Raw genomic sequence first — 23,338 nt, 5'->3', positions numbered from 1 at the left:
GTCTCTGCTGGTGGGCGGTGCGGACAGGAGAGAGCAGCTTCCATGTGAGCTGCCCACTGAGTCTCAAAGGCAGATTGTAGGTGTGGATGGCAGTGGAAGGGCCTTTGACAGGGGGAGCTTTAGCGTCTTTCAGGTTTAGTGACAGCAGGGGTTTATTATTTAATAGTCGTTAATAATTCTCCCCAGCAACGCTGGGTAGGACAGCGGAAACTGCAGGAAGATGAAGTATCCAGTAAGTGAGCATGGCCCTTGCTGTTGGGTTTTGCTGTTGTTTTGTTCTCTGCTCATCACTCATATTCAGAGAATTTCTACTTCAAAGAATCACATTTACTAAGAAGAAAAATATATCATCGTTTTCCCTCATGTCCTAGCCACGACAGCTATAGGTTATCGTGTTGGAATGGAAGGAAGCATAGCCCCGTGGGTGAAGGGCAGCTTTCTGATCAAACAAAAGGTTTTGCAATGTTTACAACCAAATTATCATATCCACAGTGAACCGCCTTGGATAACAGCTTTAGAAGCAGCTTAAAAATATGCACGTAATTATACATCTTAAGATAGTAACATCAGAAACAAGTTGCTGATAAATTTATAGTGCTTCTTAAACTAGGAAATATGCTGTCCATTGGAAAATGATAAACTATCAAATACTTGGCCGTTTCTAGCTCTAACTCCACATTCTGAATGTTAGTGCTACCTTGTTTTGCCTGGGAGGGTGGTGGTGCAGAGGGCAGTGGCGGAGCTAGAACAAACAGGAAACCTCAAACAGCATCTCCTGTGGTCCCCGCCTCTCTGCTCCCACGCACTTGCCTCCAAGCGCACAGTTGACATTAGACCTCAGCTCGCTGCTCTGCTGGCCAGGTAAGAGCCAGGCCGGCGCAGCAGGGCTCAGCTAAGGTTATGGACTTCTTCTATGTGGATCCACTGGCCTGCCAGAACTACTCCCAAGGCTCTCTACAGTCCGTATCTCTTCCAGAGGCTCCAGAACATTCCACTCGGGTGGAAGACATAAATTTTTCTGACTGGGCAATCAGTCGAACTTATTTAAAGACTTTTAGGTTTGGGGCAGCACTGCACTGGGTGGTATATGAGGGGAGGACCACTCCTGCGTGTATTATTGAAATGCCCCTGGACTTGAGTAAAGCTGATTTGAGATAAGCAATGTCACATTCATAACATAAATTTAATGTTTTCCAAGAAGCAAACGGCACTAAAAAGCAGGCTTCCTTAGGGAAGGAGCTTTATCTAAACCTCTCTCACCCACCGAGGGAGTCTGAGGATGGGAAGTTCCTGCTCGGACCAGTCTTCTCCCCGGCCTCAGCTGCCTTCCCTACACAATACTTCTTTTCCTTCGCTCACCTGTTCTGCTTGGAAAACCCTTCCTACTTAGTTCTGACGATGCAAATCTAACCTCGCCCTCAATGCTAGTGTTCCACTTCATCCCCAAAGATGCAGGAACCCTGACCTCTTTCCAATAATTAGGAGCATTCACAATATGAGGCCATCCCACGTGGGTCCAGCCGCTCTGCTACCAGCACTTGCCTCGGAGTGCACAGTTCAAGACGGACCACGTCTCCGGGAACGTATATAACACGTATCTCATTTTCTGCAGGTGCACACACACGCACAGGCTTTTCATCCATATTTTGCACCCATGGTAGTCATTAGGGTTGTTTACAAATATTCTAGGTTGTTCCTTTCAGGCCCCCTTGAAGTTAGACGTGACTTGCTTCGAGCAATGAAACAATCCAGGCAGAGGGAACGGCTAAAGCAAGTGCCTGTAAGACCCTAGGGCTTAAATGAGACAGGCGTGTTCCAGGGACAGCCAGGAGCCCAGTGTGACTGGAGCAGAGTGAAGGAGGTGAGTCCAAATGGTCACAAGGATCAGATCAGAGATGGGGCTTTGTAGGCCACTGCAAGGACTTTAGCTTCTGCTGAGTGAAAGGGGCGCCACGGCAGGGGTTTGGACAGAGGACCTGAGGAGGGCCAGGCAGGCGGCAGGCCCTCACTGGGGCGGTGGAGGGCTAACTTTCAGTGTGAACCTTCCCAGGTCATTCTATCCTGCCGACAGGTCAAGAACCACTGCTTCGGAGAAGCCAGGGAACCGATAATAGAAGGGAAATCTGCAATCCTTATCTTAACGTCATTTTAATTGCTTTCCTAATCACACTTACAAGTGACAGCTGACAAGTGAAGTTGGCTCATGCCCTTCCCTCCCCTAATACAGGGTCTTCGGAGGGACAAAATGGAGGCAGACCAAAAAGACTTGACTCATCGACCAACCAGGGACACATTACTGACTGCTATAAAATATAAGGATGATTTATGGGGCCTAAATTAATTCCATTTAAATTTTAGAAAAATAGAATTTTCTCAACTTTAAAAAAAAATCTTATTTTTCACTTTAAAACAACCTCCCTTTCATGCTCTTAGTATTTATCTCCTTTTCTTCCCTTCCTCCAGTCCCTTTTCCTCTTCCTCCTTTGCCAAAAAGAAAAATGCCAAATTCATTAAATGACTTCAAGTTAGTCTAAGAAAATCACGGTTCTACGATTAAAAAGTACAATTATTTTCACATAAAGTATCCAAAATTTTAAACTCGAACAAATGATTTTTGAACAAAAGTGTTTGACTTTCAGTCCAAGAAACTAAAATACCCAGACAGTTCCAATAGATTAAGAGAATCTGGCTGGCCTGGTGGCATCGTGGTTAAGTTTGCCCACTCCACTTTGGCAGCCCGGAGTTCACAGGTTCGGATCCTGGGCGCAGACATACATACTCATCAAGCCGTGCCATGAGCATCCCACATACAAAACAGAGGAAGATTGGCACAGATGTTAGCCCAGGGCCAATCTTCCTCACCAAAAACAAAAAAGGAGAGAATGAACTATGTGACCTTCAAAAATTGCTACTGCATTCTTCCTTATCTTAAATTCTGAAGACTTGCCCTCCGGAAGTTTTCTTCTTGGAGTTCTCCTCCTCCTGAGTTGAAGCTTTTACTGACACTGTGGTCCAGTCAGATGCCAAATCCATGTGGTTGTGAAGCAGGCAAACCTCTCTGAAGGTGAAGTTGAACCAAAATGCTAGTATCAGGCACTGTGGAGTTGACCTTGAATAAGGATATTTGTACATGCATACATAATACACTTATAACTATATTGTCATTAAATAGTCCAGCCTACATAGGTTGTAAAAGTCAGGACAGAGCACATGGCAAACCCTTATGAAATCCAAGGATGCAGAATTCAATGCTCCCAGACTTTTCTAAAAAATTTACACAAGTCATAAAGCAGAATGTAGTCTAGGAACTTATAAATTTAAAACAAAACCAAGGGAAAAAACAAGGCAAGCATTGTGATTTCAGTAAATACATTAAATAAAAGTAAATATTAAGGAAGAAGGACACCAAGCAAGCTTCCCTTCTGTGATCTGGGCACAGAAGTGGTTTCATTGCTCAGACCTCTCTTTTTATTTATTAAGGATCATTGCAGCAGAGAGCCTGTCAAAATACATCAAGAAAGGTGGACAGTTATAAAAGTTGAATTACAACAGTTACATGAAGACTTTGCTTAGTGACAAGTTAAAAAAGTCACTTCCTATGTGCTTTCACTACATCCAATTACTAGAAAATTTTAGTTGTTTTGTAAGGAATGTTCTGGAGACTTAGTTAAAAAAAAACCCCTCAGTTTTGTTAGTAAGCAGTTAAGAAATCAATTGCTAAAATAATTGAGAATAACTCTGTTCTTATAATGATATATAGTGAATCTGTTTTCTTCATTAAATAGAATCAAATACACATTCCAGATTGTTAAACTGAGAATTTAGAAGACAGACAATCCCGAATGGTTTCAGTATGCTCATGTAAGGTACATATATAACCCCTTAACCTAGAACAGTCACAAACTCTTCCATGAACCCTTTGATTTTTAAATACTAGAAAATTTTAGTCAATTGTACCAAAACAGACAGAGATAGCAAAATATAATACCAAAAGATCTTTAAGAAAAGCAAGCACGGCTACAACCTAAGTCAGGGTTTGTCCCCTAGAAAGCTGGAGCCCTCGTCCACCTTTAACAAGACGGCACTTAAAGGAGTAATTACTTCCAGCGACTTGAGTGACGTCTCAGTCAGACTGAGTTGGATCCATTCATCTCAACAGCCTTAATAAAGTGTTTGAAAGGAAATCTTCACTCACCTTGCTAAATTATGTAATTCAAAACAAATCCTTAAAATCATTTCCCCCATCTTATCTTTATGCTTCATTATAATCCTGCCTTCAAATCTTGGAAATTTTGCTAGTCCAAATTAACATGTGGAAAAACTTTTGTGTAGCTCTAAGAAAAGACACAGAGAAAGTACTTTGGTCTGGAGACCCAAGTCCGCCCCTAAACTATAGCAGGGAATGGCACACATGTAGTGTGTTCAGTAGCTACTCCACCATTTAGGGAACAGTACAACTATGAACATGAAACACACTATCTTATAAAAAGTTTTTTAGATACTCTGAACCACCTTACATAAGGTCTCAGAACAAGTAACTATGAGTCTCATGTAAGACACCAGGCAGCAGCAAGCACAAATCTTTACCAGCCTCTGGTGAGTGGCTGCTTTTACCGCAAGTAAACAGAGTCCTAGAGAGGACACACAAGCCAAGTTTTTCTAGGGTAGTTCATCTAAGAACAGACTTTTCAACTAGAATCAGAATCTCTGTAATTTGATGGGAATTTCCGTCTGAGCTATTAGGTGATAACAAGGAAAAAAGGGAAAGAAGAGTACCTCAATATTAGTTTCTCAGTAAGTAACCAATTAAGCAGAAAAAGTAACTGAAATAAACATTTTTTGCTAAAAAACAAAACAAAACCTAGCCTCAACGTTCAAAAGAATAACTACAAAAAAACAAAAACAAAACTACAGGATACACTTTGACAAGTGAACAGGTACTAGTTACACATAAGCCAATTAAATCCTTATTTGACTCCACCTTACTTAGTTCTAAGACTTGCTACCTTTAGTTATGATGCCTCATTACTGTTTTCATTACACTTTTTACAACAAACTAAGCTCTTGCGGGTTCATAGAACTTCAGTTCTGTCACCAATGTGCTCTAAAATCCCTCTAATTTAATTATGCAGCCTATAAAATAAGTCACACTTTCAGACCTGAATACAGGTAGTACAACCAATTATCAGGCTTAGCAGAGGAAGTAAGCCTCCTAAACTCTCTCGCACATTCTACTACAAAGCAGGCACTACACCAAGATACCAGGTGGGGAAGCGCTTTTCCCAGACGACTTCCAATTCCCAATTTCAACTCCACAAGGGAGTGAGAAATATATTATCATCTATAAGAAGATACATGGGCATGTTCTTGCCAAAGACGAATGATTTCTGGCTTATTTCTGGAATGTTTTTATGAAAATAACCATCAACCCAAACTTAGTGGCTTTCAGTAATCTTCCTAAAATCAGGGAGACAAGTCTAGTTCAAATTGTGATCATCAGATCTGGCTTTTTAAGCAAATTAACCAAGTTCAGTTGAACAAATATTCTCTTAAGGTCTCCTAGTAACTAATTTCAAATTTTCCAACGTTCTAGTCAGAAGAAAAATGCTGCTTGCCATATCAAACAATCATAAATACACACACATTACACAATTGCCTGTTTATTTAGTGGCACCTGTTTTGCAAACTAGAAATTATTTCTACTCTTCATCTCACATACAATCTGCAACCATTCACAGGCTAAATGCAATTTCTTCAACAGACTTGAAAACAAAAAGTACATTCTTAAAGTTAGAACTGAATTCACATACTTTCTTTGGACTAGGAAATGGTACAGAATACAAAATATACATTTATGGAATTTCTTCAAAAGTTTGGATCACATAAACTGCAAACAGTGGGTGAGTTACTACGTAGAATTTTGTAATACACTGTGTTTAGGAAAAATATTTCTGCAGTTGTATTCGTTTTACATTTATAGGTTTTAAAAAGTCAATCTATATATAATACAACATGCTTTTAACATGTACATGGTCTCGCATAACATTTATACAAATTAAGTGAAATAAATCATTTCAAGAGTGAAACCAATCAGTATTGGGGCATATTACTACAAATTAGATACTTTCCTGCAGATATGCTGTGGATTTAGTCAAGGGCTAACCAGGTAAGACAACGGTTTCTGTTTCAAAATTCCCACAACAGGAATTAAATAAGCTGTAACTAAACATCCAATTTTGGCATCAAATGCAACAAGTTAATCAATTTTTTCATGGTAGTTATATTGTAGTAGAAATCTCATTAATCCTGTATATTGGTGGCTATATGGTAGATTCTATTTTAACATTCTGTATTAAGTAAACACCTAATTCCTTAGAATCTGAAGTGAATCGAACACTTAATGAACACCAACATCAGGAAGCTCAAACTCTTAAAACCTGAGCAAGATCTCACAGTTAAATGTGTTGTTTGTGAATATATTGTATCTATACTATGCAGGTCAGAAACTTTCCACAAAGATTCAACTTCCGTTTTACCTCCTTTCTGTTGAGTTTCAAAAGTGGCGAACTTCGAGAATGACATTATCCTCCAAAACAAGTCCAAATACTGTATTTTTTCACCTTTAATCACTCTCCTTTTCTCCAAAATACCACCTTTAAAAAGGATATTTTAGTATCATATTCTAGCCTAGGCCCCCATCCAACTCGCCTTTTAAAAAGTGAAATAATTCCTTAAAATAGACTCAAATTATTTTGATGCCCTCAAAATATTTTTTTATGGGCTTTGCAGGAACAAGGCTGATGACCTATTATGCTGTAGTATGAGATCTTAACCAGGGGCCCATAACCACTGCACTACTATAAACTCTGGGGAGTTATGTACATTATATGCATTTTCCTCAGTGAAAAAGTTCCTAGGATTCATCCGTCTCCAAGGGCCTGTGTCCCTACAGGTTAAGAAACATCGCTATAATGAATTTGTGCCATTCATTACACCTAATTATTACTAATTTTGTTCTGCAGTACTTCAGGTAGTACCATACAAATGCAAATGTTACGAAACATCCTTTACTGGATCAGGAGGACAATGTAAAAAGAAAGGAAAAACACTACACAATTTTTCTAAACATTTAGTTCAATCAGAAAGCTACTAGTAGAAAAATGGGTTTTGGAGCAATGAAAAGAACTGAAGGGTTGGGTTTTGCGGTGAAGAGACATTGCATTTATTTTTCTCAATTGTTTCTATGTTGAAGCAGCAGTAATTTTTATCATTTTCTCCTTTGCTGGAAAAATCAAATTATCTGAAGAAGCAAAGGTTGATTCTTGCTGGTTTATGTGATGCAACAGTTCTTAGTAATACACAGCTGCGTCCAACGAAGACCTTCCTATGGCTTTTAAATTAAGAGTAATCCTCCTTCTGTCCTTGCATCTCCTCACCCCTCCACCTCCCCAGTTTTCTTATTTTCTGCTTAGTTTTACATAGCATTATTGGCCTGGGTTAGGTAATGCACTAAGCTTTCTTGCTCAAGAAAATGGAATTGGCTTATTTCAGTTTGAAGAGAGGGAGAAGAGAAACCACCAAGAGGGTAGCAGAGGAAATAAAGCAACATTTCGTACAGGATAAGGGAGAAAAAAATATCTCGTTGTTATATCAATTTAAACAACCTTTTCCCCTAGCTAATAAAAGTATGAGTTGTCAACTACAATTTCAATACATCTGAGTTTTTCTAATTGGCACACTCCTACCTGCTGGTAATGTAATTAGGAAAACATGAGCAGAGGCCACTAGCTCTCAATATATAAAGCATGTAAAGGGAAAGAATCTGCACTGAGGTGAACAAAAGTGGAAATGGTCATTTGACAATAGAACGGAATCAAATGCCTCTTGTCATTTCTGTACAGCATTCTTACTATCAGTAATAACTAACATTTAACTGAGACATTATTTCTGACCAACAATACAGCATTATACTCATAACATTTAGAAAATGCAATCAAATATTTCAAGCATATTCTGAAGTAATGTATAATTTAAAACAAATACAATCCAAAACTCATGGCACATTTCTGAAGGAAATAAAGTAAAATTAGGCTTCTAAAATTTTAAACTATACAAAAGCCTTCCTAATGCCTAAAAGAAAAACTAATTAAAAGACTAGATCACTCAGTTAAAAGATGGTCATCTCACCAGCAGTATCTGCAAGTGAAAGTATATGAAACACAAAGTTCCTTCAAAGAAAAACCTCAAATGAGAAACATTTATATACTGAAATATTTACACAATATTTTTAATACCAAATCCTAACATAATACTGTACAAATAGGAATCAAAACATTAAAGGCTTAAACCTCTCAAACTTTATGAACTAAAAGCATACACCATGAAATTCAAAGTTAAAACAGAAAAGAAAACCCGTAACCGATTTCATCAGTTCTTTCAGAAACCACAAACTGAATTTCCATAGGAATTTGTCCAGTGAAGGTGGGCAGAGAAATTATTTAAAAAAATTAAAACACACTGTAATCATTTGACTAAGATTGGATATTAACACTGGCAGTGTGTTTTCAAGAAAAGAACACAGAGTTTTACTTAAGAAAAATTTAGCTAGAGATATATATTTTTCAAACTGCCTTAAACTCAAACTCCACCAGTATTTCCAGGGTTGGAGGACTCTAAGACATCCATTCCCCATTTCTCCAAACTTGCTGCTGTCAGGAGGAAGAGTAAAGGCCATTCATTAAAGGCAGTCAAGCATAGACTTGAGCCTCGTCAGTCCAATTTCATTTCTATGCTGAGCAAAGTTTTCTTTTAAATGAGATTTTAACTTCGGGGAAGAGAAAATATACAGAAGAAAAGAGTTTCCCAGTGAATAAAGGAAGTACAAATGAGTGCTTTAGGGCAGAGACCTGCCTTGTTCAGGAAAGTAGCTGGCAGACAGCAGGTGAGGAATAACTATCTTTTTGGAGCTAGCCCTGATGGCCTAGTGGTTAAAGTTCAGTGCTCTCCGCTTTGGCAGCCCAGATTCAGTTCCCAGGCACAGAACCACACCACTTGTCTGTCAGTTGCCATGCTGTGGCGGTGGCTCATGTAGAACTAGAAGAATTTACAACTTTACACAACTGTGTACTGGAACTTTGGGGTTGGGGAATACAAGGGAAGAAAAAAGGAGGAAGATTGGCAACAGATGATAGCCAAGGGCAAATCTTCCCCTGGGGGAAAAAAGTTCTCTAAGGAAAAAAACACCCCTCTTTTCTTGAATGAGCGCTCCAGTTCTAATATTTACATACATTAGATTATAAATTCTTTTTTCTTTTAAAGATTTTATTTTTCCTCTTTCTCCCCAAAGCCCCCGAGTACACAGCTGTGTATTTTCAGTTGTGGGTCCCTCCAGCCGTGGCATGTGGGATGCTGCCCCAGCATGGCCTGATGAGCGATGCCACGTCTGCACCCAGGACTCGAACTGGCGAAACCCTGGGCCGCCAAAGTGGAGCGCAGGAACTTAACCTCTTGGCCACGGGGCCGGCCCCTAGGCTATAAATTCTACTCAAATGTAAACTCCTTGAGGGCAAAGACCTATTCTTAGCCTAAAACAGTGTTTGCAGATAACACTCAATACAATTTGTGGAAAAGGTGAGTTATTAGCTGGATTAATATATGGTCAAATGAATGATCACTAAAAGTACTGCTATAACTCAGATTATTTGAATTACATAATTGCTTCATTCTTTAATACAAATTTCTTAATGTTATATAGTCAGTAAAAAAAAATTAAATGGCTGGAGCAGTACACTAATTGCATAGTACTCTAAAAGCAAGTTAATGCATTATAATTAAAAATGTGTGAAATAGTTCTAAAGCAGATTAAGAAAATTTAAAGATAATTATCATATTTAGAACTCCTTCTGTTATATGTAAAAATATTCCCTAAGAAAGTGGAAATTAAGAGAACTTACCTTGCTAGAACAGTAAGAGGTAAGTGAAATTTTTTAATGTTAGGGTAACAAGAGTCTGCTATACAAAATGAACTTCCTATTAAAAGCAGCAAACTGGGTTCAGCCTATTAAAACATTTAAATGAAAGTACATTTTGAATAGTATATTATTGTCACACAAGAACTTTTTTCTCCAAAGAAAATAACGTATAATACATCGAAAAGTTTTGAGGCATTGCCCTGAGATGCTAATTAGCACACCAAACGGGGTGGGAGGCCAAGAATTTAAGTGGTACAAAAAATGAAGTCAACAACAGAGGTGCAAACGTGCCGTTTAAAGTGTAGTTGGTTCCTCACCATCACCATTGCCCCCAGGAATCAAGAACACACAGTCTGCTGTTAGAATGTACACTTCCTTCCTGTCTTTTCATAATGAAAAATTCTATCTCGTATGGCAATGCTGACTCACGTGGAAAAGATGTAGTGTTGTTAGATCACACACCTCCAGGCCTGATCTCAGTACTAATAATTTTAACAGAGGAATATTTTAACCTCCTCTTTTTTATTTAAAGACTCTCAAATAAAAAAGGCTCTAACTATGCTGTTATGGTTTGAAATATAGCTTTCCATCACATATTTTACTTGTGATTTAAGATTTTGCATTTCAAAATCCAATTTAAGGTTTTGAAATTTCCAGAACTAAAAATTTCAGTCTACTTAAAAAATTAAGGACCTTGCTTCTTGTAATAGGGATTTAGTTTTCAGTACTAGTATGTCTGGTAATTAATCTACACTAGAAGCACAGTCATCATTAAATGCACATTTAGATGCTTGCAAAGGCATAACTTAGAACATTATCATACTTTGCACTCTACCACAGATTGAGACATTAAGCATTTATTTGTAAGTACGGAATTGGTTCTGTAATTCCCACTGTTATGAATTTCTAAATATAAATAGTACTTGTTTTTCTTTATTCATGCTGGATTAAGATATAAATTAAGTACAATTATGTTACATTTAATTACCTCACAAATAAGAGGGATAATGAAAAGATTTTGCTGGTATGTAATTACTTAAATCTGAGACGTTTCACATTACTTTTCCCCCTACTGTACTCCTTTAACTTTGCATTAGTTTTAAGGCTATATGTACAAACATGTATATTTCCAATTTAGGGGGAAAAAAAGAATGGAACAAAACTGATCATACTACTTTTTATACACAAAGTTTTGACTTTGTATTCAATACTGTATTTTAATCTTATATTTTAGTAGTTTTCTAGAGGGGAATCTGCCTACTGAATGACTAATTACATGGTGATAAATACAATATTCAACCTAAAGAGACAAAAATACAGAAGGGCACAGAACAGTAGTCTTTTCAATGTGACAGATTTTAAAACTTACTTTCACATGCTTAATCAGAGGGATTTAAGCCTAAGTTAAATTAGGTTATTTTTATATCTACAATTCTTTAAGCTTTGAAAGTTATTTTTAAAGGCCAACAGCTAAATATTATCAACATGCCATATTTCAAATCACAAATACATCTTAACTGCTTAGATTCTAAAGACAGGCCAATTAAAAATCACAGGCAAACACACACTCACAGACACACACACACACACCCACCAGAGTGTTAGATTGTCAAGCTCTGACAATTATTTAATTAAACAGTAGGCAAATTCAAGCTGATACACATCTTAAAGAAAAATAAGCAGCCAGAAAGAAACCCATTTAAAAAACAGATTAAGGAACAACAGAGACACATCTTTTAGCCTTTCTAATGGAAGGGAAATAGTTTCATCTATGCCTTGAGTAACAGTATTTTCCAATTAAAAGAGACTAACATCTTTCCCCATGAGAAACTTTTCATTTACAACAGCATGGTGTTTTAAAAGGGCGGGGTAAAGGAGGAATTACACATACGTGATTAAATTTCTTGTTTGTTAAATCAAGCTTTATTGATAAAATGGAATTCAGAATATCTTACTAGGAACAGCAGCAGACCCAGCCAATCATGATAGCAAAAATGTGGCAGTCTCCTACTGTATGTAGGAAGCTGCTGCTTACCAATTGGTAATTAAATGTAAGGACTTGTAAAAGAGGTGCAAAGAATCAAGGCATTTTAGCCCCAAGATTGATATTCTTATGAATATACTGTATTACCTGCAATACTCATGGCAACAAGAACAACCTAAAAGACAGTTAAATGAGGGACCAGCTTTATCAACAATGCCAATCCCACCGCCAAGAACATTAAGACAGTTTTCAACCAATTCCTTGGATGTCCAGCTTTGTCGGATTTTGGAATTATTCTCCATAATCACGTGCACGTTTGAGCATCTAGCTGACATGGCTGCTGCTCTCCCTGTCCCAACCCCAAGTCCAAACACGACAGGACTTGAAAGGGCTATATATCTGTTGCATCGCACAACAAGCCAAACATTTCTTGTAACTTTGATAGTGATTTAAAGCAGTTCATAATTAAATATGAGCAGTTTGTACAAGGACAATTACACTTTACAAAAAACAAAATCATACAACAAAAATTGCTGGAGTCTGATTTACAACATGAATTATGGTTTGAAATCACGTTTACGTAAGTCTCAAATTTACAAAAAAAAAATCAGTTCTGGGCTAGCTGTTGTCCTGCTGCAGTTCTCTGGTGGAGTCACTTTCACCCACGTCACACGCCCTTCTTTAAAGTCGAAGATGCATGTTTAAAAGGTCCAACGAAGAGGAGCTGTACTCTCCTTTGGAGCGGAAGATAAACCCCACGGCTGGAGGAGCGCTTTTACCACATATCATCAGTTGATGCAGAGTCCTTTATGAAAGGAAACAAAGCAAAACAAGAAACTGAAGCTCAGAGGCGCCAAAATACATTACTTTCTGGATAATGCAGAAAGATAAGGTTTTGTAAAGTTGACTTGTAGAATATAAGTGTTTTTCAAAGAATCTAAGTATGAGTCTGTGTGTATATGAAATATCAATATTTTATCTGTTCAAAGAATTGTTAACCCTTTGTTTTCTTTTGAAATAAAATATGTGAATTATGACTTTACCATGAGGTTGACCAAATGTATTTCTAAACCAATAGCACTACTAAAAAGAATTTTTTTCAATAAAAGCCAATTTATTTTTAGACCACTACTTTTATAAACTTTTCTTGCATAAGAAGAGATTAAGACCTCAAGTAATAGGAGGTTTGATGAAGGTTCATAACGCAATATATGAAATATCTCAGAGCTGTGCCCAAATGCTTTTAAGTTACCACTTCTCTGTAAATACCACACTACAGTGGAATTGTAATGGGAAACTTAACTGGAGAACATGGCATTCTAATGTCTATTTATAAACAGAATTCTCTACTTTAATATTTAAATGAAGTACATACTTCAGAGTTCTTGGCAAAGGTATTTCTAACCATAAAAACTATTTAGTGGAGATGGGCATTCTGAAGTTCTGTTGCAGCTGCTTATAAAACTCAGAATAATTCAAGATTCTGAGTAGAGATATTATTCCTAATTTCAAAAAAACATTTAGTGGAAGCAAACCTTCTCAAGTTGATTGCTTGTAGAGGCTTAAAAAACCCAGAATAATTCAAAGGGACTTTCTTCTTTTTTGAGAGAGGTGGCCACTCACCATGATTATGTCCTCAATCACTAGAACTGTGGTGCAGGCAGAGTTCAGAGCAATCAGTCAGGGTGTGTGTAAGAGAATGGGTGCAGTGAACAGCTCTGCAAAAACAGGCAGGAAGGATATGCATTTAGAGTGAGGGGTAGGGAAAGCAGAGTGAGCTAAAATGCTACTTACAGTGTCATCATTTTTGTAAGGATTCAGTCTATTGTAAACGGCTTCAATTACATTCCGCCTAAATTTAAAAGAAATGCAGAAAGTTAATTCTCCTTCAGAGCATAAAACTGTTTAATAATCATAGCCAGGTGTTCATTAAAATGTCAAAGACAATCTTACACTTAGAAATTATTTTAATTCTATGTCTTACTGTCCAATAAGTGAGCCTCACTTCAAGATATTTGGGTCTCACTGTTAAAATAGCGGTGAATTTACTCTAAAATATAACATTCCACTAACCCAATTAATAGAAGGCTCAAAGTCATAGTGTAAAAAAGAAATCAGCCTATACGGTCTACTTCTGTTTGAACAGGCTTAAGTGGTTAGAAGTCAGCAATGACGATGCAGTTCTTAAGATATAATACTAATATATTCTGGTTAAGAGCTGAATGTTAGTTTTGAAGTAGAAGTAACTTGTAGTTACTTCTTGTAGTAAATGATTTAGATACATTTTACATTTAAATTTCTGCTTTTCATAATGCCCCTTTAAAAAGGCTCTATTAAAAATGAAATGTCAAATATGACACTTTCCTGACAAGTCTAGGAATTAGTTTTTAGTGAAATCATTACAAAGAATATGGCTACACTTAGAGAACACAATGAAGAATCAAGGAAATTAGTCAATCTATCTTTGTAGGTCAAATATATGGATATCTGAGGTAACAATGTTTTAAGCCTTGTATTATAAAGTTACTTAAAGTCTCTACTGTAGTTTATAAAGATGTAAGCTTAATATTTAACATACATTAGTCCAGTTCTATGCACTAAAGTGCAAAGAGAAAAAGGCAAGAAATGCACCCTCCTATCTTTCATCACACTAAAACCCAACCAACCAGCAAACAACCAAAAACACTGGGAAAATCAGAGACGTAGAAAAATGGTCTAGATGGAGGAAGAGAAAGATGCTTATCCCTGGGGTGTTAAGTTATCCAGGTATTGACAAGATCAAATTATAATACAGGAATAATAATGACACTTAGAATTTTGTAGTGCTATGTAATTTAGTTAAAAATATTCTTTCATTATATTATCTCATTTATGCTATATGAGGAAATCAATGTAACCCAAGCCTCACTACAGACAGTCTTCAGTATAATTAGTTACAAACAACATTCTGATACGTATTCTAAACAAGCACCACACATCATTAATACTGAAAAACACTGAAACATAGCTTAAACATTTCTTTGAAGATACAGTTTGATCAACGGACACCTAACATTTTCAGGTACTGAGATAAATCATAAGGGTCTGCAGAACATAACTTACTTGCTTGCCAATTCACCCCCTGGTGGGAGGCTGGGGATGTTCTCACTCGCTAATGTGCGCATCACATGGACTAAGTCAGGGACGCCTTCCCCCTGCTTCTTTATGATTTCTGGGAATCAGAAGTACTTTTTTTGTAAGTGTTATCCAAATTTAGTTAAAAAAAAAACTGAAACAAAGATAACTTAGGTTTTTAAAGATGACATTTACCACATCTGAGATTTTCTAAACTGGTATAAAAAAAAATCAAGTTGACATATGAAAATTTATGACAAAGAAATGCACAAAAGATGAGATACTTTCCAGATTAACTTCAAAGAATGAATATAACAAGATAAAATTGTGAAAAAAAATTTCATGTTACAATCAATGTATTACACAATCAGGGATATCTGTGTACAAATGAGAATATTCTTAAGAGGCCAACGAGTTACTTCTGAGGAGAGCAACTCCTCTCTTTAGACTGGAATCATGTTTCCTGAACTTTGCCCTGAAAACACACTGCACATATTTCAAGATTTGGAAAAAACAAAAAAAATCTTTAAGTATAGGGGAATTTATTGATTATATACTAATCCAAATCGTTTTTACATGTTTACATTTGCAAAATGATACTTAAGCAGCAGGTGCAGATGAGACTATGTACTTGAATACCACTATCTCAGCTTAATTTTTATCTAAGGTATCTTTAAGCAATAAATAGATATATCATTTTCTCAGTTATTTGAACATCAAAGCCTATAGAATGGAAAAATGTATAAATTTTATGGCCAATTTTTTAAAAATAAAAAATACGACAAACTATACAACTGCATTTAAAATCATTAATTTGAAAACATCTAGTTATTAAATGGATATAATAACCTCTGCAGTGTTGCCATGCAAATGCACAGTTACTCACACCAAAGAATACCAATAATTATGTACAAACAACTTAGAAGAACTCTCAAACTTTTCACTCTAAGTATAGGAAGTCTTCACTTGGAGTTTACCTTATTTATTCTAAATGCAAGATCATGCCAAAGGTATTTGTAAGTTATACATTCAAGTTATGTTGAATTTTTTGTTTTTCAATGTTTATACTAAGAAATTTTCTTTCTCATCATTGGGGCAAGAAAAGTATCATTCTAGTTCTCAATTTGTAAATACCTTTGAGAATAACAATGCATATAAAGCTTTTTTATCCTTTGATCAACTCTCAAAATATTAATTCATCATTAAAGCCGCATATTCACAGACATTACTACCCATATTTCTTTAAATGACTCAAACTGTCCCTTTAGAATCAGGCCAAATTTTACCATCTATTATTTTTTGCCTTAAAAAAAAAAAAACAGTCTTAAATCTGAACAAAAACCAAGGATCTCAGATTTGGTTTGCCAAGTTCCTTTATTGTGTAATCTTTAACATCTAATATATTTATTCTACATGGTTCTAATGCTGGAAATCTGCTGTACAAAAATAAAGGGATTTGATGTTTACCTAAACTGCACAATTTCACAATCTAAAGCTATAATACACTTAACATACAGTCTCTGCTAAGCCAATACAATTACTGGATAAATAACTAGACACAATAGAAATAAACACTGATGATAATTCAATCAATGATAGTTTCAAGTCTAAAAAACATTACCTTGAATCATCTATATCTGATGTAGCTTACATCTCCTTTGTTAAAATATAAATTAGGATATTTTAATTGTGAAGAAAATTACAGGAAGACAAATTCTTTTAAAAAAATAACGTAAGGCTTTAAAAACAGTTAAAGTCTCCTATTCCACATGGGACAATACATTTAAACTATCTGACCATTAGTACTACACTGGCCTTGCTTCTTTTGCTTTTAAAAAAGAAAAAAGTAATGAATTTTAAGAAATATTCCTTTAATTGTTCTTGGACTATACATTTTAATTAGAATGGCAAAAAGATTGAATGCTTTTATTAAAGAATATATATGTATAGAAGATCTATGTTTCACATACTCATATACAAATAAACACATTCTGCTCTTCTCCCCTGCCCTCCACAAAGTCTGAAGGATTCTATCAGATATCTCCAAATTAGCAAATTTAAATCTTGGGCAGTCGGTAGCAAAGATTTTAAAAATATATACGCACAAGTATAACCTTAAAATGGCTTAGAAGGACCACAACTTTAAGCAGTATGGTTTAAATTATGAGCTGAATCCTTTCACAACCGTAGAGAGTCAAGTATTCAGACGGGCACAGATAATAGAAGGAGAGCTGAAGAGCCTTTGTTCTTTTCTGTCATGTGGACAGAGAAGCCAAAAGTATTCAAAAGAAATAAAATGAGGTTTAGTAGGTCACAGCAATTTAGTGAAGGCACGTATTTAAAGAAAGAAAGAAAGAAAGGTACTTGGTGCCTGTTTTGGAATCTGAACGCAGTATTTTTCACTTGAGACATATAACAACTTTCACAATACAAATAGTTACATTTTTTTCTGTTTTTAAATATAGCAGCTGTTTTAATTAATGTAATATTTAATCTCTAGTTGCAGTCTCATCAAATCCACCTCAGTAATGAATATTGTATTTAATTTATGACATCATAATCTCCAGTTGAATGGTACAAGTATAACAACATTTCAACATATCAGAAATGCTATTAATGTAAATTCTGTTCAGGTGGCAATTCTTGCTTGATAATAAACAATATAAAACAATATTGTAACATAAAATTATGTATCTAAAGCAATTATTTAAAATTGCATCAAAAATTTAAAGAGCATACACTAAAGAGAAAAGTCGTAACTCATTTCTAAAATTTGATCCCATTTCATAGTAAATAAAACTCAAGTACTTATTTGTATTTCTTTAAATCAATAAGAAAACATTACAACCAAGTTACTTTAAAGTGCTGGTAAATTAAATATCAGCTTATCCCAATACATAGTCTTCTTACGATTTCATATTTTTCCACTAACCAGCAGTTTGAACCAATGTGATATGACTTGGCAGCATTCTAAATATTTTCTTTTACTGTATTATGTATAAACAACTTATATTGAAATGATTCATTTAAAATATAAAAATTCCAAGACCCTTGGTAATAGTTAGGAATCAACTCATGAATAGTGTGTCCAATGAAAGAAATACTAAATAGCACATACACATAACTAGACATATCACTCTCAAGTGGGAGAGAGCAACAAAAACAAAGTAGCAGCTCTAGATAGTACTGAAAATCAAAACCATTATAATCCTAATAGGAGTCTGATTATAATTGATATAAAACTGTAAAAAGGGAGAAAACAAAATTAAAGTGCACATTAATTTTAATAATGCAGGCACAGCAGGAAATAATAGTATGTAGGTCAATGCTTACATGCTATTAAAGGTCTTTAACGTGCAAATTAATGACATTAGGGGCCCAAAATGCATTTTAACACTATTATAGGCATGTCAAATTTTTCTGCATAAAGAAACTGCATAATCTACATACTTACTGCATATATGCATTACACTGGAATTCTCTGGGGAAACTTAATATTTATACCAAGTAGTAGCTGCAAAGATCATTTAAATTTTTTCAAATATTTAAAGGCATTACATTTGAGAGTTACAAATATCCTTCTAACTATCTCAAAGTAATTTGCAGAATTATGACAAATATACTCCTGGAATTCCAAACTTATTTCTTGACTTTATTCAGCATTTACATTTCTGCCATGTAGAGACCTAGCATTTCTATATTTGGTTCTATGTTGTCGAGGTGAGGCAGTTTACGGTTTAGGCAAAAAGCTGTGAAACAGATTAAAATAAATTTTTAAAAGCTGTGGCACATAGAGGTTGTTAATAACCAGGCTGTGATCTTCAGCTTATTGAAAAAAATCCTAAAAATCTTAAATTCATACACACAGCTTTACAGAGAAAGATGGTATTCATATTATCACCATCATAAATAATCTGTTTATAATCAAATAAACCACAAATCAGACTTTCCTGGCATAAAATTATTCATGCCAGTGAACTCATCATGAATTTTAAAGCATATAAACACTTCAGCCTTTTTAAACAAAAGTATGCTGAACAGAATGTACAGGGCCACACTAGTTATTTCTAATATAACCGTGATAGGACAATTGCAAACATTGTAACAGCTACTACAGAAATGCCCTTTCTCATTTTTGTACACTAAACACTAGATGTCAAAAGCTTATAAAGCTCTAAAAGCTAAAATGTTAAAGTTTGATTGTGTTGAGGTTTTTCTTTAATAAAGCTACTTATTTTTTGTTAAATGATCCACCTTCTACTCTGCTTTCCAGGTACTTGTCCAGCTCTGCCTCCTTCTTCACTGCTTCTGGTGATACTTTGGGTGCATTTGGAAAACAGATCAATATCACACTCATGTTGTCTCGACTTCCCTGGGAAGATAAAAGTTTGAGAAAATAATATGGTTTTCTTTTTGCTCTTCAAAGCCTTGAGAACCTTTACAGCCACGCCAATTATATTTATTCTAGTTGAAAATATATATTGTTTTTAAGGAGAAAAAAATATATACACATATGTGGAGGAGGTACCCCCCCATACAAATATAGTATACAATATAGTATACAGTATAATCAACACTCAAAAAGACAGGAGAGAAACACTACAGGTTAAACTCACTGCAACAATCATTCTGAAAAATTCTATAAAACAAAAATATTTCTGAACATCTTTTGGTGGCCTACTTCACTTGAAGTGATACCTAACACACATAAACCTACACACACAGTCATTCATTCAACAAAATGGACAATTCTAGTGGTGTTCCCTACAAGAGGATTTGACCTGTAGTTACATGTACTTGACAAACTTACATTTAAAATAAATTATAATAAATTGTTGGGCTAATTAATTTGCTTCAAAATAAATAAAGATACGGAATTAGAAGTAAAACTACATATATAAAGTTTATAAGCCAGCTTTTAACTTTCATAATTAAAAAAATGACAACTTTTTATAAAGTACATTCATTTTTAAAGACAACTAGGTATTCAAAATGCTATAATTAAAATACCTGAGTTGATATTGGTCTCCCCACACTTTCCTTCCTATTACTAACTAGAGTTAACTTTTACATTTTAAAAAAATCCTCACATTTTAAGGATTTAATTCCACTATATGAGAAAACTGACCTTATACCATTAGTTTAAGCAAACAATACAAAGAATTTAATATTAAAAAAAATCTTGGATTTGTATAAAATGTGGCAAATGATAAGCTACTGAATAATTTTTAAAATAGCGTAGAATGCAGAAAAGAAAAAGTGGAATCTGAGTCATAATTTACTAATATCTGAATCTGGCAATTTTCTCAAGAAAACAGCTTTTAACTTAGCTAACAACTATTTAATTCTTAAGTGCTACAGAATAAACCCAACAAAATAGATGTTACTTGTATACATACTGAAAAGGACAAAGAACACATGCATCACTGTTCAGTTCTTCCCAAATTCGGAAATTAACAGTGTGCACTATTAAGTTGTTGCTCTATTGATTTTTTTAACATATGTTGGATATTACATAAACTTGATTTGTGTTGGATATCACATAAACCTGATTTCTAAGTATGATCAGATTTTAATTAAGATTTTAAGTAAAGCTGGCAGTGTGCATATAAAACTACAAAGAATATTATGTTGACTTTCTATCGGCGCATGTTAAAAGAAAATCAAATATATAGCCTCAGCAGAGTTTTATAAAGTCAGTATATTTAAAAAAAAGTCAAAATAAAAAAATTAGTTAAGGAGCATTACTGACAAATAGAACAATGTAGCAGAAAGAACACTGAACCTAAGCCAAGGGCTTAGATTTTGGTCTTGGTACCATTACTAAAGAAGTAAATTGTATATAACCCTGTAGAAGTCACTTCTAACTTCTCTAGGAAAGGGGGCAGCATGTATCAAGTACATATTATTTGCTAAACTAGGCAATTCATATATATATACATTAGCTCGTTAATTTAACTCCTCAACAGTCTTACTAGTTACATATTATTATCTCCACTTAATAGCTGAGGGACGTTGAACAATTTATTCAAAACTGTAGAGTACAAAAGTAATAGAGATAAGCCTTGTTTCCAGGTCTAACAAGTTAGCAGAGCCTTCTCTGACTTCAGCTTCCTCATCTGCAAAATAAAGGAGCTGAGCTGGCTCATCTATGTACACAATCCCATTTGATCAACCCAACAACCCCATGAAAAAGGGTAATAATCTCTCTTACCTTTTTTATAATTAGAGAAACTGATCTTCCAGACAGTTTAAATAGCTTACCTGAAGTCATATACAGTCTCATACCAAGTTCTTCTGACTCCCATGTTCACGGCTATTTCCATTACATCACACCAAATCACTCAATTCTCTTTCTTGGTGCTACAGATTCATTAGACCATAGTCTCAAAGTACTTCCATAAATGTACGGAGATATCACATGGTAAAAATAAATTGTTAAAATTCTAAAATGCTTTTCATTTATGGACACTGAGACTTAACCTTCTCCGTCCCCTTTCTTTTAAAACCTACACTTTGATATAATCCTTTTACCTTTGATAATCTTCCACAATCTTAAAAGGCTCAAGTAGTCATGGTTACTTAAGACTAAACGTTCAGATTATATGACTCTTGCATACTTTGTAATTGGGTTATTTATTTCTAAAAACTCTTCAGTATTTTTATCAGTGTGAAGAGTATCTTGCAATTGTGTCAAAAACTTATTTCTGAGAACTACAGGTTCTAAGATGATTAAATACCACAGCAGTAATTAAGATGGCACAAAATCATTTTATCTTTTAAAAGAAAAGTCTAGCTACCTTATACAAACAGGTGTCGACTACTTCATTGCAAACTTTCTCAAGGTCATCAGTGACTTCAAGTCTGGATCTTACAAAATCACAGAGCTCTTCATTTCCCATAACATCCCAAATACCATCACATGCAAGGATAATAAACTGGTCATCTTCTTCAGATCTTTCAATATCATGGACTTCAGGCTCTGGTGAGACAAGCTGCTCTGTAGGACCTTTTCCATGGACACACTTGTAATCAAAGTCCCCAAGGGCCCTCGATACAGCGAGAGAGCCATTCACACGCTGAATCATTACAGAACCACCTGCATTCTGAATTCGTTCTTTTTCCAGCGGATTACTTGGTTTGTGATCTTGTGTGAAGAAGTGAACTTTCCTGTTCCTACAAAGCAAACCTCTCGAGTCTCCACAGTTAATGAAATAAGTATGTTGAGGAGAAATTAACACACCCACAGCTGTTGACCCACTTCTATCTGCACCATGTTTCTTCTCTGACATAACTCTCATATGTTCATCAATCTCCAGAAAACCTGTTCTGATTCCATTCTTTACATTTTCCACAGAAGGTGCTCCTGCAGACCCTTTAAAATCCTGGTTATTGGTGATGTGATCTAACAAATGCTCACAGCAGTATTTGGCAACCTGAGAACCAGCATGCCCATCATACACAGCAAAGAAAGACCATGTTTCAAGTCCACTTGGCAAACCGATCACGGCCGTATGTGCATCCTCCATCTCAACTCGCCAGCCTTGCATGCTGCTTAGCCCATATCGCAACCCATTACCCTGCCCCTGGGCATTATGTTTTTCCATCTTTGGCTTGTCTAAAAATGCTCCCATTATGTCTTGATCCTCTAGGTCTGCAAAGGAAGAGAAACAGGAAAGTTAATAACTATCTTATAAACAAAATTCATATCAAACAACATTTTTAAGAGTGAAGGAGATACAAAGAAAGCTTTAAATAAGAATTCACAACTCTTGTGATAAGCATTTATCGTATCACTGACTTAGAATCTGGAGATTAACAAGGAAAAATTAGGGGAAAGGCTGATCAGGCACAGCTCAGAATGGACAGCAGGCAGTGAACTAAAGCATCAGGATGAAGGCAGCTGATCTGACACTCCCCAAGGCACAACCACTTGTAGAAAGGAGACTCGGCAGTGGCCATCAGTTTACATGAACCAGGCCAAGTGTTAGGATGCAGTGAACATGTGAATCTCTTATGGAATCTCACAACTAAGCTGTATGTGTACATTATTCAAGAAAAGCCAAATGAATTCACAGGACATACCAAAAGCCTACTAATTCAAACATCTTAGTTGAACACTGAGAATTTTCCAAAGTTTGATTCTGAATTATCTAGTTTTATCCTTACTACATGAACCCTCTGAAAAACTAAAAAATGATCTACTCACAATGGTCCAAATTTGCATGCTCCTTCCTTTAAGACTCTGCTTATGTCTGTCCCCTTAAAT

The 23,338-nt window shown here is 35.5% G+C and overlaps 1 protein-coding gene across 6 annotated transcripts in view; it reads right to left on the bottom strand.

Moving 5' to 3' along the window:
- Positions 1–11,871: 11,871 nt before the first annotated feature.
- The window catches only part of PPM1A (protein phosphatase, Mg2+/Mn2+ dependent 1A), a 43,333-nt gene continuing 31,866 nt past the window's right edge, over positions 11,872–23,338 (bottom strand). For 4 of the 6 annotated variants that reach the window (XM_008519851.2, XM_070593133.1, XM_070593132.1 and 1 more), the window contains 5 exons: positions 21,870–22,723; positions 19,324–19,441; positions 15,058–15,166; positions 13,750–13,807; positions 11,872–12,760 (listed from right to left, as the gene is read on the bottom strand). In XM_008519851.2, coding sequence (XP_008518073.1) covers positions 12,731–12,760; positions 13,750–13,807; positions 15,058–15,166; positions 19,324–19,441; positions 21,870–22,723 — 1,169 coding nt within the window. In that variant the 3' untranslated portion in view covers positions 11,872–12,730. Of the gene's footprint in view, positions 12,761–13,578; positions 13,808–15,057; positions 15,167–19,323; positions 19,442–21,869; positions 22,724–23,338 lie in introns of all 6 variants that reach the window. The other 2 variants (XR_011532746.1, XR_011532747.1) reach the window with 1 other exon arrangement.

The sequence above is a fragment of the Equus przewalskii genome, chromosome 25, assembly GCF_037783145.1.
Source record: "Equus przewalskii isolate Varuska chromosome 25, EquPr2, whole genome shotgun sequence".
Classification (NCBI taxonomy): Eukaryota; Metazoa; Chordata; class Mammalia; order Perissodactyla; family Equidae; genus Equus; species Equus przewalskii.
This window is presented reverse-complemented; position numbering and strand designations above follow the sequence as displayed.